Raw genomic sequence first — 19,668 nt, forward strand, 5'->3', positions numbered from 1 at the left:
CGAGATGTATTGGGCTTCACGCTGAGTGTAGAGCCTGCTTAAGGTTCTCTGTTCATCTGCCCACCCCCTTCTCCCTCTGTCTCTAAAATCATAACAAAAAAATTAGATATGCAATTACCATAAGACCCAACAATTTCACTCCTGGCATTTACCCCAGAAAATGAACTTGTATCCACACAAAGATCTGAATATGAATGTTTATGGCAACTTTATTCATAATAGCCCCAAACTGGAAACCATTCAGACACTTTTCAGTGAATGGCACACCCTTACTATGAATACTGAAGAATAAAAAGGAATAAACTATTGACACAGGTAACCACCTAGAGGAATTTCCAGAGAATTATGATGAGTGAAAAAAATCCCAAAGATTGTATATTGCCTGTTTCCATTATATAATATTCTTAAAGTGACAAAATTACAGAAATAAGGAACAGATTAATGGTTTCCAGGGATTGAGGTGGGGATGGAAGCATGATGAAGTGGTGAAGCTATACAGGCGTCCTTGTGGTGATGGAAATGTTCTGTATTTTGACTGCCTCACTGTCAATATCCTGGTTGTGATGTTGGAGTATAGTTTTGTAAGATGCTACCATTGGAGGAAACTGGGTAAAGGATACACAGAATCTGTGATTATTTCTTACAACTGCAAGTGAACTGGAGTTATCTCAAAATAAATAAGTTTAAGTTTTAAGAAGTTTTTTAAAAAAGTCCTGAGAACTTGGTATTCACTTCTCTCTCCTAACAAAGAACAAGCTCAATAGATTGACAAACCAACAACCCTTCATGGATTCAGAAGAGATTGGAAGATACAGGACAAACTGCTGCCCCCAATATTGGAGAGACCCAGAGGCAAGTACAGGGGGTTATGGTTTACCAGAACAGACACTAGCAGAAACTGCTGCTGGAGCCAGTGTCAGAGAAGGCAAGCCTAAACTTCAGTTGACAAACTGCTAGAGGCTCAGTGAGCACAGCTCTGAGAAAAACTCCAGGGAAGCCCAGGCATTACAGTTATGAGACGGGTGTCCACACAATATTGTGAGATTGACCACTGGCAATTCAACCTGATTCCCACAGTAAATAGAGAAAATCCCCCTCCTGTTTGAGGCAGGAGGAAGGAAAAGGAACCATTTGAAATACCCCAGAGTCCTCAGTTCTTTTTTTTTAAATAAAAAATAAATTGTAAGTAGTTAATATACAATGCAATATTATTTTCAGAAGTAGAATTCAATGATTCATCACTTACATAAAACACTCAGTGCTCATCACAAGGGCCCTCATTAATACCCATCACCCATCTAGCCCATCTCCCACACACCTCCCTCCACCAACCTTCAGTTTGTTCTCTATTGTTTAAGAGTATCTTGTAGTGTGTTTCCCTATCTTCTCTTCCTCCCCTTCCCATCTGTTCATCTGTTTTGTTTCTTAAATTTCACATATGAGTGAAATCATATATTTGTCTTTCTCTGATTGACTTACTTCACTTACATAATACATTCTAATTCATCCACATCATGGCAAATGGCAAGATTTCATTTTATTTGATGGCTGAGTAATATTCCATTGTGTATCTATATCTATATCTATATCTATCTATATCTATCTATCTATCTATCTATCTATATCTATATATCTATATATCTTTATATCTATATATCTATATATATCACATCTTTATCCACTCAGTCAATGGACACCTGGGCTCTCTTCATAGTTTGGCTATTGTTGATAATGCTGCTACAAACGTTGGAGTGCATGTATCCCTTCAAATCTGTATTTGGGAATCCTTTGGGTAAATACCTAATAGTACAATTGTCAGATCATAGGATAGTGTATTTTTAGTTTTTTGAAGAACACCCATAATGTTTTCCAGAGTGGCTGCACGAGTTTGCATTTCCACCAGCAGTGCAAGAGGTTTCCCCTTTCTCAGCATCCTCACTAACACCTGTGGTTTCTTTTGTTGTTAATTTTATTTATTTTTATTTAAAATTTTAATGATTTTTTAAAACCTTATTTACTGTGCAAAATATCATGGTAAATAATGCAAAAGTATGGCTCAGTGAACAAATTTTTACAAATCCAGCACCTGTGTAACCAACACCTATGGTTAGAAATAGAATATTGCTACCTAATTGCCTAGTGGTTTTGAATTTCACATAAATAGAATTATTCACTATATAGTTTTTTTTTAAATATCTGGCTTCTTTTGTTTATTTTGTCTGTACATTCATTCATGTTATAATGTATGGCATGTTTCAGTACTATTCCATTGTTTCCATATACCCACTGTAATTTTCCACTTTCCTTTTGGTGGAAATTTGGATTGATTCCAGGCTTTTGGCTCTTTTTTTTTTTTTTTTACATTTTAAAAAATTTGCATTTAATTTTTATTTTAATTTACATCCAAGTTAGTTAGCATATAGTGCAACAATGATTTCAGTAGATTTCTTAATGCTCTTTACCCATTTAGCCCACCCCCGCCCCGCACAACCCCTCCAGCAACCCTCTGTTTTTTCTCCATATTTAAGAGTCTTTTGTGTTTTGTCCCCCTCCCTGTTTTTATATTATTTTTGCTTCCCTTCCCTTATGTTCATCTGTTCTGTGTCTTAAAGTCCTCATATGAGTGAAGTCTTATGATATTTGTCTTTCTCTAACTGACTAATTTCTCTTAGCATAATACCCTCTAGTTCCATCCACATAGTTGCAAATGGCAAGATTTCATTCTTTTTGATTGCTGAGTAATACCCCATTGTGTATATATACCACATCTTCTTTATCTATTCAACCATTTGTGGACATTTGGCCTCTTTCCATACTTTGGCTATTGTTGATAGTGCTGCTATAAACATTGGGATGCATGTGCCCCTTTGAAACAGCATACCTGTACCCCTTCGATAAATACCTAGTAGTGCAATTGCTGGGTCGTAGGGTAGTTCTATTTTTAGTTTTTTGAGGAACCTCCATTCTGTTTTCCAGAGTGGCTGCACCAGTTTACATTCCCACCAGCAGTCCAAAAGAGATCTTCTCTCTCTGCATCCTCACCAACATCTGTTGTTGTCTGAGTAGTTAATGTTAGCCATTCTGACAGGTGTGAGATGGTATTTCATTGTGGTTTTGATTTGTATTTCCCTGATGATGAGTGATGTTGAGCATTTTTTCATGTGTCGGCTGGCCATCTGGATGTCTTCTTTGGAGAAGTGTCTATTCATGTCTTTTGCTCATTTCTTCACTGGATCATTTGTTTTTGGGGTGTTGAGTTTGATAAGTTCTTGATAGATTTTGGATACTAACCCTTTATCTGATGTGTTGTTTGAAAATATTTTCTCCCATTCCGTTGGTTGCCTTTTGGTTTTGCTGATTGTTTCCTTCACTGTGCAGAAGCTTTTTATTTTGATCAGGTCTCAATAGTTCATTTTTGCTTTTGTTTCCCTTGTCTTTGGAGACGTGTTGAGTAAGAAGTTGCTGCGGGCAAGGCTAAAGAAGTTTTTACCTGCTTTCTCCTCTAGGATTTTGATGGCTTCCTGTCTTATGTTTAGGTCTTTCATCTATTTTGAGTTTATTTTTGTGTATGGTGTAAGAAAGTGGTCTAGGTTCATTTTTCTGTATGTCGCTCTCCAGTTTTCCCAACACCACTTGCTGAAGAGGCTGTCTTTATTCCATTCAATATTATTTCCTGCTTTGTCAAAGATTAGTTGGTAATACGATTGCGGATCCATTTCTGGGTTCTCTATTCTGTTCCATCCATCTGAGTGTCTGTTCTTGTGCCAGTACCATACTGTCTTGATTACAACTTTATAATACAGCTTGAAGTCTGGGATTGTGATGCCTCCTGCTTTGGTTTTCTTTTTCAAAATTGCTTGGGCTATTCGGGGTCTTTTGCAGTTTCATACAAATTTTAGGATTGTTTGTTCTAGTTCTGTGAAGAATGCTAGTGTTGTTAATTTTAGCCATTCTGACAGGTGCGAGGTGGTGTCTCATTGTGGTTTTGATTTGTATTTCCCTGATGATGTGATGTTGAGTATTTTTTCATGTGTCTGTTAGTCATGTGGATGTCTTCTTTGGAAAAATGTCTATTCATGGCTTCTACCCATTTCTTAACTGGGTTGTTTTTTGGGTGTCAAGTTTGATAAATTCTTTACAGGTTTTAGATACAAACCCTTTATCAGATGTATAGTTTGCAAATATCTTCTCCCGTTATGTAGACTACCTTTTAGTTTTGTTGATTGTTTCCTTTGCTGTGCAGAAGCTTTTTATCTTGATGAAGTCCCAAAAGCTCATGTTTGCTTTCATTTCCCTGCCTTCTATGACATGTCTAGTAAGAAGTTGCTCTGGCTGAGGTCAGAGAGGTTGCTGCCTGTGTTGTCCTGTAGGATTTTGATGGTTTCCTGTCTCATATTTAGGTCTTTCACCAATTTTAAGTTCCTTTTTGTTTTGATATAAGAAAGTGGTACAGTTTCATTTTTATGCATGTCACTGTCCATTTTTCTCAACATCACTTGTTGAAGAGACTGTCTTTTTTCCATTGGATGTTCTTTCCTGCTTTATCAAAGAAGAGTTGACCATATAGTTTTTTGGGTCCATTTATGGGTTTTTTATTCTGCTCTATTGATCTATGTGTCTATTTTTGTGCCATGCCATATGTCTTGATGATTACAGCTTTGTAAGACAGCTTGGAATCTGGAATTGTGATACCTTCAGTTTTATTTTTCTTTTTCAGGATTTCTTTGTTTATTCAGTGTCTTTTCTGGTTCCATACAAATTTTAGGATTGTTCTATATAGCTCTGCAAAGAATGCTGTTGGTGTTTTGATAGAGGTTGCATTAAATATGTATATTACTTTGGGTAGTATAGTCATTTTAACAATGTTTGTTCTTCTGATCCATGAGAATGGAATGTTTTACCAATTTTTTGTGTCTTCTTCACTTTCTTTCATAGTCTTTCAATAGTTTTCAGCATATAGATCTTTTGTGTCTTTGGCTAGGTTTATTCCTAGGTATCTTATTGCTTTTAGTGCAGTTGTAAATGGGATTGGTTCCTTGATTTATTTATTTTTCTGCTTTGTTATTGGTGTATATAAATGCAACAGATTTCTGCATGTTGATCTTATATTCTGAGACTTTGCTGAATTCATGTATTCATTCTAGAAACTTTTTGGTGGAGTCTTTCAGGTTTGCGACATAATGTATTATGTCATATGCAAATAGTGGAAGTTTGACTTCTTCCTTGTTGATTTGTATGCCATTTAATTTTTTGTTGTTGTCCTATTGCTGAGGCTAAGACTTCCAGTACTATGTTAAATAGCAGTGGTAAGAATGGATGTGATTGTCTTATTCCTGACCTTAGGGGAAAGGCTCTCAGTTTTTCCCCATTGAGGATGATATTAACTGTGGGTCTTTTGTAGATGGTCTTTTTGGTGTTGAGTTATGTTCCATCTGTCCCTGCTTTGTTGAGAGTTTTTATCAAGAATGGATGCTGTATTTTGTCAAATGCCTTTCTGCATTTATTGACAAATCATATGGTTCTTATTCTTTCTTTTATTAATGTGGTGCATCATGTACATTGATTTGTGAATATTGAATCAGCCCTACAGCCCAGAGTGAATCATACTTGATCATGGTGAATAATTATTTTAATGTATTGTTGAATTCAATATGCTAGTATCTTGTTGAGAATTTTTACATCCAGATTCATCAAGGATATAGACACAACCAATATCTACAGGCCTATGCCAATATCCCTGATAAGCTCTCTGTCCTTAACCAGGCATTACCTCAGGGGAAACAAGTTAACCAGGGCTTGGCCTGCTGGGGATATTGTCAGATCCTCATTGACACTGGGAAGGGAACTATACATCTTCTAGCTGGCTTTAGCCATGCTGTCCCCACCTATGTGGGGTGACAACAGGGGAGCCATTTGTGAAGTTCACAGATGAAAGGCACAGGATCACTGAAAAACAGATTTAACCCTGGGACTATAGAGCATTTCCCTCCCCCACACCCACCACTACACTCTTGAAGGCATGTTTACTATAGTTCACTTTACCCAAGACATTGAGTCCGGCTACCAAGAAAAAGTTGGAGTGACATCTCTAAGAGGCAACATGGGAGACCCTGCATCCATCATTCCACAAAGGGCATCAATTAGACAGCTCTCTGTGAACAAAAACACCTCTGGGATCCACTTAAGAAACTTCAACGTCCTGAAACCTGCCAGTACCACACAGGAAGGGTAGGAACACAGCTCTTTCTTACCTGCATCATCTCACACCCATAGCCTGTATGGTTCAGCTGGAAAGGGTTCCCTTTGCTGAGAAAGAACAGTTTAAAAGGCACAAAGAAACACATGTAATGACTTCTTAAGTATATGAGAAAATGCTGAGTGCAATCCAGGATACAGCAGCTGTCAAAAGGCCAGCATGAGCTATGCTTAAAAATCAATGTTATCTTCAATATTATCAATATTATCACAACACGAATTTAATTATTTAATAATTTATTCAATTATTATAAAAAGTAATAATGATTTCCACAGCACCTGTTAGACTTGGTTAGGATGGTGGGTGAGCAGAATTAAGTAAAGCCTTTCTAAATTTCTGTTGTTTGAATAGAGGCTAGCATTATTGATAACCTAGTGACAAAACAAAAGGCATATGAAAAATTACATTTCTTTCCTTCTTTTTTTTTTGGAGGGGCTTAAAAGAACACTTATTTTTACCATGTAGTTCTGGGGCCAGAAGTCCAAAATGGATTGGCAAGGCTGTATCTCTTCTGGAGGCTCTGGGGGAGAATTCATTTGTTTGTCTTTTCCATTTTCTGGAGGTCACCTGCATTTGGCTCTTGGTTGTCTCTCCAATCTCCAAATTCAGCAATGCAGCATCCTTGCACCAACCTTTTCTTCTTTCACATCTGTCTCTGTCACATCCTCACTCGTTCTCTTGCCTCCCACTTTCCCTCATAAGCAGTCTTGTGTTTACGTTGCACCTGCCTGATAATCTTGGATAATTGTCCCTTTCAAGATCTTCATGAGTTATATTTCTTAATACATAAAACCAATAGAAAAGAATTAAAATGAAAAATTTCTAATTACGTTCATGATTAAAGAAAATAAAATAGCTGTGTAAGGATTAAAAGTGTATCCATTAGAGATCATAAAAATGTGAGTGGATTAAATTCCTTCTTCAAAAGCAGATAATTTCATATTTTTTAATGTCCAGAAATATAACATTTACAAGAGATAACTGTCAATCTAAATGACAAAGAAAGATTGTAGGTGAATAGATGGATGAAAATAGGACACAGGAACTAGAATAGATGCTGGTTTAGAAAGTTTTAGAAAATGCAGTGAGGAAGAACTGGTGCAAATACTAGCAAATAGGTTAAAGAAATCTCTTTTTGTATGACTGTTTTTCTGGGGAATCTAAGAGAGTCTGGTGAAAAATATACCCAGTCACTGGACTTGTATAAGTTATCTGAGCAGGTGTGCACCCTACCATCCATGCGTTATGGAAGTCCAGCCCTGACTCTCATGTTTAGAACAGTGTGACTATGCAGGAGACCTTAGAAAATATCTCTTGACAATACTTAATGTCATAAAAGATGACTCATCCTGAAAATGTAGTTAATTCTGAACTTAAATGCACCCCAAATTATATATATGCTTCAAAATAGAGACAGCAGAAGTCAGAAGAACCACCAGATGGCACAGACACATCTCCAGTGATAGTGGGTGTCTGTGCAGGTACCTGTCCCAGCAAGTGAGAACACGCAGCCCTGAACCAGAAAGGCCAAAAAGGGAGGCACCCAGGTAGAGCCTGCCACCCTCCTGGAGTGGGTTTGTGGGACCAGGAACCATTTTTCAGGAGGTTCCAGCCCATTGTTGAGGATTGACTGTGGGTTAAAGATAGCAGGTGAAGGAGCAGGAACAGAGCCCAGCCTCCCCTTCCTCAGGAAGGGGATGAGGAACATCCAAAGCCTTGGAAGGTACAAGACACATGTCTGTATTTTGGTCTCTGTCTTGGTTTTTGAGAGCTCCCAGGCCTCACTGAATCCCTAACCTTGACTCAGAACTGTCCTCTTGTTCCTACTTGCTTTCCATTTGGTTCACACTTTCCTCCCTGTTTCTCTTTTCCTCTTCTCTCATTTTCTTTTCCACTTCCTTCTCATCTCTCCACTGGCCTTGATGTGGGAACAAGGTATATGTCAATCACTAAGTCCATGTACAGAAGCTTATCTTCCTGGTTTTGGGAATTTAATGAGTTACATACACTGCTAATGTTCTCTCTCTCTCTCTCTCTCTCTCTCTCTCTCTCCCTCTCTCTTTCTCTCTCTGTCACACACACACACACACACACACACACACATGAGATTTTTCTACAGTGCTTGAGGGAGTTTCTGCTTATTACATTTGCATGCATGGTGACTATGTGATTTTTCAAGAAAATATTTAAGCAATAAATTGGATGTGTGCAAAGAGATATGCACAGAATGATCATTATGCTGCTAATAATACTAGCAATGATTCAGATGACATGTGTTCAGAATAGAGGCTAGACTAAATCAATCATGGGACATTATTCAGCCATCACATGTGGAAAGGTCTTGTTTATGTGATGGGGAAAGAGGGAGATGGCAACAGACAACAGACCAATGAACAAATGAATAACATTATTTCCAGTATTCATAAGTGCTAATAGAATGGGTTAGTGGGTTAGAGATTGATTGGCAAGGGGGTAGGAAGGGTGAGGACTACCCGAAACCGGTGTATCATGCAGATACCTGACATTCCATTTGCCCCACATTCAACTGTCATGTTTCCTGCCCAAACCTTCTCCAGTCTCCACCTTAGCTCATGACACACCATCTGCTGCATAAGCCACTTATTATCTAGGGTCATGTTTGACTTTTGATTCTTCTTTTTCCAGGCCTGGTTAGCTCAACCAGCTCATAACTCCAGGCATTACTTGCCCCTTTGTTTGCTTATACTCCAGCAGCAGCCATCTCCTACCAACTGCAATATCCCAACAACCTTTTCACTGAGAATCAAACCTCTGCCACTGTTGTTTTATTTCAATCAATCATCTCTCATCATACAGAGAATATTTTAAAAATTAGAAATCACCTGGATCAAAGCAAGAATTCCTAAGTCTCTTAATGCAGCATCTTGAGAATTCACCAATATTTGAAGGGTCCTTGTCTAAGAACTTGTCTCTAAATTATCAAGCTCTGAAAGAGAATCTTTACTATGAAGCTGGCAAAATCCTTGCCATTTCCTTGGTTCATGGCGGTCCTTCACCTGGTTTCTTTTCTAAAACCTTGTTTAACTGCCTTGCTTATGGACCAGAAAATACCCAACCAATTTTAGACGATGTTTCAGACTTTGACGTGGCGCAAATGATAATCAGGGTAAATACTGCAACAACTGTGGCTGACTTAAACTCAATAGTAAATGAATGCTATAACTATCTCTAGCTTATTGGATGTCTAAGACTTATAACATCAATAAGTGACAAATACATGTTGGCAAAAGATATACTAGTTTACCATGTAATTAAGAGAGTCCAAGCACCCTTTGAAAGTTTTAAGCAGGGTCTGAAAACTCTTGGTGTTTTGGAGAAAATTCAGACTTACCCAGAAGCACTTTATAGCATCTTCTGTCATAAACCTGAGAATCTTTCTGCAGAAATCCTTAGTGATCTTTTTACAGTCCTCACATTATCCAACGTACAGTCTTTGGGGTTTTGGAACAGTTATTTACAGGCCGTTGAGGATGGTAAATCTGCAGTAACAATGGAATACATTCTTATTTTTGCAACTGGTTGCAATTCCATTCCACCTGCTGGATTTAAACCCACTCCTTCAACTGAGTGTCTTCATATGAATTTTCCTGTTGGAAACAAGTGTAATAAATGTTTAGCTCTTCCAATCATGGACTTTGCCATAAAAAACACTTTAAGACTAGAAAAGGAAGAAAGTACTCACTACATTGGACATTAAATGTTTTGAACAAAGGCATCCTTCTTTAAAAGCTGCTATTGATACTTTTTGTTTCAGGAATCTGTCCATCATCATTTTTGAACAAACTTGTCAACTTCTTGGCCCAATAAAATTTATGATATGAACATTAAAAAAAATAGAAATCATACCATGGCAGTCCTCTATAACGCCATATTTAAGCATCTATTGTTTTGTTTTTCAAGTTTTTGGATCATCCAACAGGCAAAGCACAGTTGTGGGAAGAGGGACAAATTAGGATTTGAACAACATATGGTGGGACAGAGGGATAAAGGAGGTAATTGAATAGATGGGGCTGCTAACACCCTTATCCTATGGAGATAGGTTCAAAAGAAGTTCCTGGAAGTTGACGAATCAAAAGAGGTTTGATTATATTTTTAAACTTATACAAGTAACAAGTAGAATATCTATCGATTGATCCATCAATCAGTCCATCCATCAATCGATCCGTCCATCAGTCCATCAATTGATTGATCAATTGATCCATTGATCCATCCATCCATTCATCCATCCATCCATCCATTCATCCATCCATCCATCCATCCAATGAGCAGAAGGGGAAAGATAAAGAGCTAGCATGTGCACCAAACCCTCATCTTTTGTATCAAGAACTCACAATATCTTTTATGAGTCATGTGGAATGGAACTGAGAGGTTAAGAGTGGATTAGGTACTTGCTTTTCTGCATCTTAAGGTCTTCTCTACATTTATTTTTACTATGGAGCTTTGAAATTTTTATAGAAGTTATTCCACTTTATTATTAGTTCTATTTTATTATTAAGAGCTAGAGCATTATGGAAATAATTAACTTAGAATATGATGTTCCTGTGTATTCCCATACATCAGGCACTGGCCTGTGAATGGTTCAAAACCTTAAAATTTCCTTTTCTTTTTTTTTGAGCTTGACAAATCATGATGTATTCATAACAAATCCAGACCTTTCTCTGCTTAATGTTTTACACCTTGCTTATTTATATAGAGCAGATATCATTCCTTGTTAATACATGCCCATGCTTTGATTGATTTTTTTAGATCTCATTTCATAGATATTACATATATTTTGGTTTATTAAGTTTTTATCATAATTACAGTGTAGTTAACATATAGTGTTATATTGGTATCAGGTGTATTATATAGTGATTCAACAATTTCATACATCACTCAGTGCTCATCACAAGTTCACTCCTTCATCTCCATCATCTGTTTCACCCATCCCTCCACCCACCTCCCCTCTGGTAACTATCAGTTTGTTCTCTGTGGTTAAGAGTCTATTTCTTGATTTCTCTCTCTCTCTCTCATTCATTCTTTCTTTTTTTTCCTTTGCTTGTTTGTTTTGTTTCTCAAATTCCACATATAAGTGAAATTATATGGTATTTGTCTTTCTTTGACAGACTTATTTCACTAAGCATTATACTCTAGCTCCACCCATGTTCTTGCAAATTACAAGATTTTATTCTTTTTTTATGGATGTATTATATATATATATATATATATGTATATATATCTCACATCTTCTTTATCCAGTCATATATATATACATATACACACGTATATATATGTATATGTATATATATACCTATATCGCACATCACATCTTCTTTATCCAGTCATTTATTGATGGACACCTGGGTTACTTCCATAATTTGGCTATTGTAAATAATGCTGCAATAAATATAGGGGTGCGCATATTCTTTTGAATTAGTATTTTTGTATTCTTTGGGTCAATACCTAGTAGTGTGATTACTAGATTTTAGGGTAGTTCTATTTTTAATTTTTTGAGGAATTTCCACACTGTTTTCCACAGTGCCTGCAGAATATTAAACATTTTATTTAGTAGTCTACTATAGATACATATTTGGGCTGTTTTCCTCATGTCTTTTTTTTTTTTTTTTTGATTAGAAACTGTAATACAGTGAATAATTTTCAATTTTGTGCTGATAGTAAAGTATTTCTGTGAGACAATGTCCCAGATTGTGGAACACTGTGCTGAATAATATGTAACTTTAAAATGTTTAACAGTTATTGCTAAATCACTGTTAACAAAGACTGTTTGATTCCTACTCTGTCAGTGCAGATGAAGGTGCTTTATCAACAGGGCATTGTCATTGTGTTTAATTTTCCCCCCATGTATGGGAGAATAGTGACATTTCATTGCTGGGTTAACTTGAATTTTTATTGTTGAAGTTAAACTTATTTCCACATGAGTATCACAGACATATATATTTCCTTTCTGTGATTTGTGTGTTCATGACTTTTTTTCTGAGTTTCCTATTGGATTCTTGTCTTAAAAAATTACTCCTAAAAGCACTTTGATATTATGGAAATTAAAATTTACTGTGTCACATTTGTCAAGTTCTTAGCACTTGTCTTACTTCCTTCCCACTAAGATGACTATAATCAAAAAGACAATAACCAGTTTTGGCAAGGATGCACGGAAATTAGAAACCTTATATGCTGCCGATGGGAATGTAAAATGGTGCACCCACTTTGGAAAACCATCCAGTAGTTCATCAAAAAATTAAATATAGAGTTACAATTCAACCCAATAATTCCATTCTTAGGTATATACTCAAGTGTCCATACAAAAGCTTAGAATAAAGATTCATAACAGTATTATTCATAATAACCAAAAATTGGTGTCAAAAGGAAATTCAATGAATAAGTTTGAAGGTCTAATTGGATTTACTAAATGATTCATGAGTTAGGCATTACCTGTCTAGAAAGTAGAAGGGAACTCTGCTGAGTTAAACAAACAAACAAATAAACAAGTGTTTTTAAAGGTAGAGGGCAATAGAAGAAGAAGAAGAAGAAGAAGAAGAAAGAGGAGGAGGAGGAAGAGGAGGAGGAGAAGAGGCACAGGAAGAAGGGAGAGGGAGATGAAGAAGGGGTAGAGGAGGATGAGGGGTAGGAGAAGAAGAAAGGAATTTATTTGCAAGGAATAAGTTTAAGCAAAGTCGCCCTTCTAAGGAAAAAAAAAAGGGGGCCTATCAGTTAATTTCCTAGTGCTGACCAGGAAATTCCATGTTGACTGGTTAGATTCCATCTCTATGTGGTTGAAACTGTAGTTAGGTTAGGTATTAAGTCTTGGTTTACTTACTTGGGGCCTTAACCTAAGTGATGATATTTGGACCTGTGGTTTTCTTTTTAACAGTAGAAACAATCAAAATGTGCACTAATTGGTGAATAGATCAATGAAATGTGGTGTACACATACAAGAGAATATTACTTGGCAATAAAAAGAAATGAAGTAGCAAGACATGCTATAACATGGATGACTTGAAAAAATGCTAAGTAAAAGAAGCCATGACCAGTAAAAGGTCAGGTATCATATGATTCCATTTATATGAAATGTCCAGAATAGGTAAATCAATAGAGAAAGAGATTAATGGTTGTCTAGGGCTAAAGGGGGTCAAGAGGCTTGGGTGACAGCTTAGTAGTGCTGGGTTTCTTTTTGGGGTAATGAAAATGTAAACTTGATTGTGGGTTTGGACATTAAACTCTGTGAATATGCTACAAACCACTGAATTGTTTACATACATGGATGCATGGTATGGGAATTAGATTTAGATAAAGTTGTTTAGAAGACTACCCTACACATGAGTAGTGAGCCCAGATGCATCCCAGTTGCACTTCGAACACAAGGGACACTTTGAGTGACAAGCACCCAGCTGGGCCTTTCTTCAAATCCTGATGCTGAAGTCATGAGCAAAATGACCTGTGGGTCCACACCCATCACAGCATCGTCCACTCTCCCACCCCACAGCCCCTCTTACCTTATGAATACCACCTTCTTCAGAAGATATGGGGTCACAAATGCCTGGGTTCCTGTCCAGACCTATGGCACAGATGTCAGGTATAATGTGGATCAACAGAGGTGGCTACAGAGAGGCCTCACCACAGGCCAGTTGTTTTCTAACAATTGATGTGTGGCCAAGGGGAGAAATGGATTCCTTTTGAGTATATTGTCTGCTTGAATTCTTGGTTCACTTTGAGCCAAGCCAATGGGGCAATTGTCTTTTACTTTTGGATTTTAAAGAGCTTTTTCCATAAGAGAGAATTTAGTCCTTTGCCAAATATGAAACATCTTCCAAATAACTTAGTCTGTGTTCCCATTAATCTCTTGACTCTGTGTACATATGTGTATGCGCAACAAAATGTGTGGCCAAATGAGTTGCTCTTTACCATTTTGGTGTCTGGGTTTTATGCATGCTTAGAAAGGTCTCCTCGAATAGAGCACACAGTTGTGTTTGTGTTAACACCTGTTAGCCAGGTGACTCAAGTTTTATGTGCCTAAGATTTCCTGTTTGGAGTTTTAGCTTATATATCTCAGGTATGACCCTCATTATGCTGATTTATATTTTGTTCTGGAAACACAAATATTAATTCCCAGGTTTCTGAATTCTTGGGAGCTCCCTCATTGTCATTGTAAGCTCTAACTACAGAGTGAGATGGAGGGTGCTCCTCAGCGGAGCCTGGCTTGGGGCCTGAGAATCACTACCAGAAGAGGGAACCCCAACAAGGGGGAGGGAGGCAGAATGGGGAATGCTTATCCGGGACAAGATTAATGATGGAAATATAGCTAATGGGTCTGCTCATTTGTTCATCCTATAGAGGTATGTTATGTGAGCACTGCCATTGCCAAATGATGCCTTCTACTTGGTGTTTCTAGGGCAGCTCCTGGCAAGCCATAGGTACCACCTCTTCAAGGGCCTCTTGGTCCCAGATTCCCTAAGACTGGCAGTGTGGTGCCTCATCCTGCCTCTAGGACTATGGAGTCATATAACAGAATCCTGACAGAAATGGCCATGGAGGTGCTTTAATTCCCAAGGGGTCAATTCCAAAGCCCAGGAATTTAGAAAGCAAGGAGGTATGGAACAGGCAAGATTTCTGCACTAGGGGCAGATACTGGTGGCTCTTACTGACCGTGTGGGCCTCTGAGAGCTGAGTGACCAATCAGAGGTGCCCCACACTTGAACAGCATCAGAGGGGCTGGGCTTACCTCACAAAGGGGTCATAGATGTGACCACCTGGCCAGGGAGTGCAACCAGAGGGCAGAAGCACCCTTGAGCTCAGGTCTGACTGACACCCTGACCAGAGGCATGAACTGAATGTGTTGGGGCTGGAGAGTGGCTCACGAAGGGAGCTGCTTAGAGCTCAAGTCCTCAGGAAGGAGAAAGATACCACCTGTGGGTGAGGACAGCCAGCTTAAGCCTCAGCAAGCAGGAAAGTGGTGAAGAGCTTAGTTCTAAGGTACATCTGGGGTGTAGCTGGTGGGGAAGGACTGTGATGCCTGGGTGGCCTCCAAGTGTGCCCTGGGCAATTCATTCAGATATCATGGAGCAGAGAAACTCATAGGCCAAAGTTGGCTGCTTGAGCAAGTCCCATGTGTATCAAGTCAGTGCAAACCATCAGGTGAAAGGCTAGGAAAGGAAAGGGAGCAGATTAACACACTCCACATATGGAAGCAAGCAGGGGAGATGGAAAGGCCATCTTGCCAGGATCTTGGGCAACTCTCTGCTGCCTCAGGCTCCCCACTGATGGGGTTATGGTGTCCACAGTGGGGGTTTGATCAAAGTTGCACAGCAGGTCAGAAGCACACCCTGGCACTGAGGAGACACACAGGCAGGTCTGCCTGTCACAGCCAGACATCCTGAGGATTTTGTTGGTGGTTCCTAGGGTGAGGACACATGGGGCCAGGATAGCATCATTGTTGTGTGGTTGACATAAGACATCATAAATATTCTGTGTTCCATGGAACTCATGTGTAGTTAGTGTCTGATGGATATCAGGTGTCTTTTCGTTCTGCCATCACATTCTTTGTTCAACTTAGGCAAGATGTACTTACTGCTTGTCTGTGATGAACACAACTTGTGGATTCTGCCTTTGTTTCTGCTGGGGGAGGAAAAATTTCCTGTCTCCTTCAAGATTCTTCTAACCAGACTAAGAACCAAATTGACATGCAACAAATTGACAGGAGAAAAATAAAATTTAATTTCATATACATGGGGAACCCACACAGATATGGAAATTCCAAAGACAGGCAAACTGAGGTATGCATGTGATTCTGAATTAAGGAAAAAGGGGCAGGGTCTGGAACTTCAAGGGGAAGGGATGTAATCCTCAGGAAGAATGAAAAAGAATAGATGTTTGGTAAACAAATCTTTGTTGGGCCCACAGAAACAATGGAACACAGAGTGGGCTTTGATCCAACAGGCCTTGCTAGGTTCCTTCCTGTCTACCATACCTTGTTCACAGCATAATATAGTTGTTTGTGGTGGTAGCTCTCTTTCTGGAGCAGGCCCTCTATCTAAATTCTTTTTGGGCAATTGAGGGAGGGAAGGAAGTAAAGAATTTTTCCTGAATCTACTAGATTTTGATTGTTTTTTACTTTTACTTTTTAGTTTTTTAAAGTTTATTTATTTAGGGGTACCTGGGTGGCTCAGTGGGTTAAACGTCCAACTTTGGCTCAGGTCATGATCTCACAGTTTGTGGGTTTGAGCCCCACATTGGGCTCTGTGCTGAAAGCTCAGAGCCTGGAGCCTGCTTCAGATTCTGTGTCTCTCTCTTGCTTCGCCTCTCCCTCTCTAGTGCTCTCTCTCTCTCAAAAATGAATAAACATTAATAAAATAAAAAAATAAAAAAGTAAAGTTTATTTATTTTGAGAGAGAGAGAGAGAGAGAGAGAAAGAGAGAGAGCTCAAGCAGGGAAAGGGCAGAGAGAGAGGGAGAGAAAGAGAGAGGGAGAGAGAGAATCCTAAGCAGGCTCTGCACTGTCAGCGTGAAGCCTTAACATGGGGCTTGATCATGAACCATGAGATCATGACTGGAGCCAAAATCAAGAGTTGGAGCCACCTGGGAGCCCTGGTTTTGATTGTTTTTTAAATCAAAATAATCTTCATGCTAAAGTGGCTCGTTTTGAGGTGGTCTGATCTTGACCCCTACATCTCTCAAGCGATTTGTTTCTTCATTACCTATATTTAACACATTAACTGTTGTGCCTCTGTCTCATGAACTACATCCTGATTCACCTTCTGTAGTAGAATGGAATCTCCTCAAAAACAAATTTACACTACAAGCTGTGATCTACACATTCTCATCTGTTAGACTGAGGTAAGTATGAAGGTATGTGTCAGGCAGGCAAAAGTTATGACAGTCAAACAGCCTGAGGCATTTACTTGAACTCTCTGAGTCCCACTTTATTCCTGTGTAAAAAGGGGCTACTCGTTATGTGGCCCCAAAGGGGATGGTTCAATAAGAGAAACATGTAACACCCTTATTATGAGGCCTGGCAAGACTCAATAATACTCCATAAATAGATCTCAGTGTGACTGATAGTGAGCCTGACTGGAAACAGGGGAGATGCAGGGGGTACTTTTGAGGCAGGACAAAGGCTCTGGCTGAGGATTTTCATACATGCTCCTGGAGAGGAAATAATAAGATGAGTTTTGAGACCAATGTTCTCCCTGTGGCAGTGTGTCTGTTGCAGGTCCTTATCCCATTCTGTGCATAGAAACCTGATACAGGAAGGCACCTGCAGTGGATGTGTTGGGACCTCACAGACAAGGAGGCAGGAATCTCCTGGTAGGGAAGGGAAAGGTTGTGAGTGCATGGAGGCATGCATCCTTCCAGAAAGAAACAGCCAAAATGGGAAAATACTCTGAATTGTGATTGTGATTTCTCACTCCTCTTCTCTTTGGGAAAGGAGAAAGAGAAGCCCAGAAGACACAAAGATAACAGAAGTTATCCCTGTTTCACTCCTAGCAGTGCCAGGAAGATCTAGGGGTGCAGAAGCAGCAGGGCCAGCTCAGCCCAGTCCAGCCCTGGAAGGAAAAAAGGAACAAGGTGTGTGCCCCTTGGCTGAGGTGCCATGGCCAGACTCTGCCAGAGCCTGCTGCTCCTGGTGGCCACTGTGGCCCTTGTATCCAGAAGTGTTCATGCCTGGGGCAGGCCAAAGGTGGTGAGGAAATTCCAAGACATCCCTGAAACCTACGTCTATGTGCAACAAGCACTGTGGTTCGCCATGAAAGAATTTAATAAGACCAGCAAAGACAAGTACAGCTACAAGGTGGTGAAGGTCCTGAAATCCCAGGAGCAGGTCAGTGAGCATTTTCTTCTTGCTCTTTCTCTCCAAGATGCAGTCATGGGGGTACCATTATCCATGGAGGGCCACAGAGACCAGGGAGTGGAAAAGAGCTGAGAAACGTCTTTAGCCAAATATATATTAATTTTATTTTAGGGTTTTTGGAGGAAAATTAATTAGGATTCATCCTTTATTATTCCAGGATGAAACATAAAATATCCATTAAAATAACAAAATTGATTACAGTCATATCAGAAAGCATAGGTAAGAACCCAAGAAGGGCTCTTGAAGGGCCCAGTTTGGGATAGTTTGGGCTGGTATCATCAAAATGAGTAATTACAGGCATGGATTGTAACAGTGAAAAAGCAAAGAGTGCACGTCCAGCTTTTGCTGAAAAAAAGGAACCAGGACAGAGAAGGGAAGGCTCTTCTTTACAGGAAAATGCCTACCTCTAGATGTAAAAGACTATGTAAGTAGCAAATCATAATGGCAACAACTACTTCAGGCAAACATCATCAATGAATCCTACATCCACTTGGTGGGACAGTGTGGAGGACAAATTGCTGGAGGGATTCTTTCATTAATTATAAGAGAGAAAATATACCCTTACAATTAGGAAATCTGGTGAATGCCTGGCTCACCCAATGCTCATCACCAACACTGGGACAAATTGACATCATGTGTCCCTGATGTGATGTCATGGAAAGGACACAACCTTATCTTTCTATGGTGTTCTTGTCTAAAATCCATCCCCTGAAAGAAGAGAAGGAAAAACAAAATAAAATAAAATAAAATAAAATAAAATAAAATAAAATAAAAAAAAAACAAAATAAAATAAAGACAGAGAGGGAGGCAAACCATAAGAGACTCTTAACTATAGAGAACAAACTGAGGGTTGCTAGAGGGGATATGGGTGGGGGTACAGGCTAAACAGGTGATGGGGATTAAGGAGTGATGTTGTGATAAGCACTGGGTGTTATATGTAAGTGATGAATCACTAAATTCTACTCCTGAAGCCAATACTACACTATATGTTAACTACTTGAACTTAAATAAAAACTTGGGAGAAAAAAAATCCATCCCCTGAAGGTAATACGAAGGAACAGTTAGACAAACCCATATTATAGAGCATTATGTAAGACCTCTTAAAAATATCAGTGTCATGAAAGACAAGGAGAAAAAGCAGGAAAACTGCTTGATTAAAGGAGATGTAAGAAACAGGACAACTAAATTCAATGCGTGGTCTTGTCTTATCTCTTGAATAATTAAAAAAAAACATATAAAAGATGTTATTGGACTAGTTGGAGGAATTGGAATATGGACTGTATCATAGAAGAGAGTACCAATGCTGTCTCCTGAGAACGATGATTGGACTGTGGTTTGGGAAAACCCCAGAGAGTAATCAGTAGGCACACAGAAGGAAAGGGGGTTCAGCCAGTCTGGCTGGACTTTAAGAAAGGGAACAGAGGGCGCCTGGGTGGCGCAGTCGGTTAAGCGTCCGACTTCAGCCAGGTCACGATCTCGCGGTCCGTGAGTTCGAGCCCCGCGTCAGGCTCTGGGCTGATGGCTCGGAGCCTGGA

General features: G+C 39.1%; 1 protein-coding gene and 1 long non-coding RNA gene across 5 annotated transcripts in view; one reads left to right on the forward strand and one right to left on the reverse strand.

The window, feature by feature from the left end:
* Positions 1 to 7,808: 7,808 nt before the first annotated feature.
* Positions 7,809 to 13,864, reverse strand: LOC125936871 (uncharacterized). Its single transcript, XR_007462158.1, has 3 exons — positions 13,783 to 13,864; positions 9,627 to 9,882; positions 7,809 to 8,174 (listed from the first exon to the last, which is right to left on the reverse strand). It is a non-coding gene; the product is annotated as an uncharacterized LOC125936871 (long non-coding RNA).
* A 1,169-nt stretch (positions 13,865 to 15,033) lies between these two features.
* Positions 15,034 to 19,668, forward strand: part of LOC125936872 (cystatin-13-like) — a 13,254-nt gene continuing 8,619 nt past the window's right edge. Inside the window, exons 1-3 of one of the 4 annotated variants that reach the window (XM_049651228.1) lie at positions 15,034 to 15,259; positions 17,046 to 17,118; positions 17,770 to 18,103. In XM_049651228.1, coding sequence (XP_049507185.1) covers positions 17,876 to 18,103 — 228 coding nt within the window. In that variant the 5' untranslated portion in view covers positions 15,034 to 15,259; positions 17,046 to 17,118; positions 17,770 to 17,875. Of the gene's footprint in view, positions 15,260 to 17,045; positions 17,119 to 17,710; positions 18,104 to 19,668 lie in introns of all 4 variants that reach the window. The other 3 variants (XM_049651227.1, XM_049651224.1, XM_049651226.1) reach the window with 3 other exon arrangements.

Source organism: Panthera uncia (assembly GCF_023721935.1).
Source record: "Panthera uncia isolate 11264 chromosome A3 unlocalized genomic scaffold, Puncia_PCG_1.0 HiC_scaffold_11, whole genome shotgun sequence".
NCBI classification, from domain to species: Eukaryota; Metazoa; Chordata; class Mammalia; order Carnivora; family Felidae; genus Panthera; species Panthera uncia.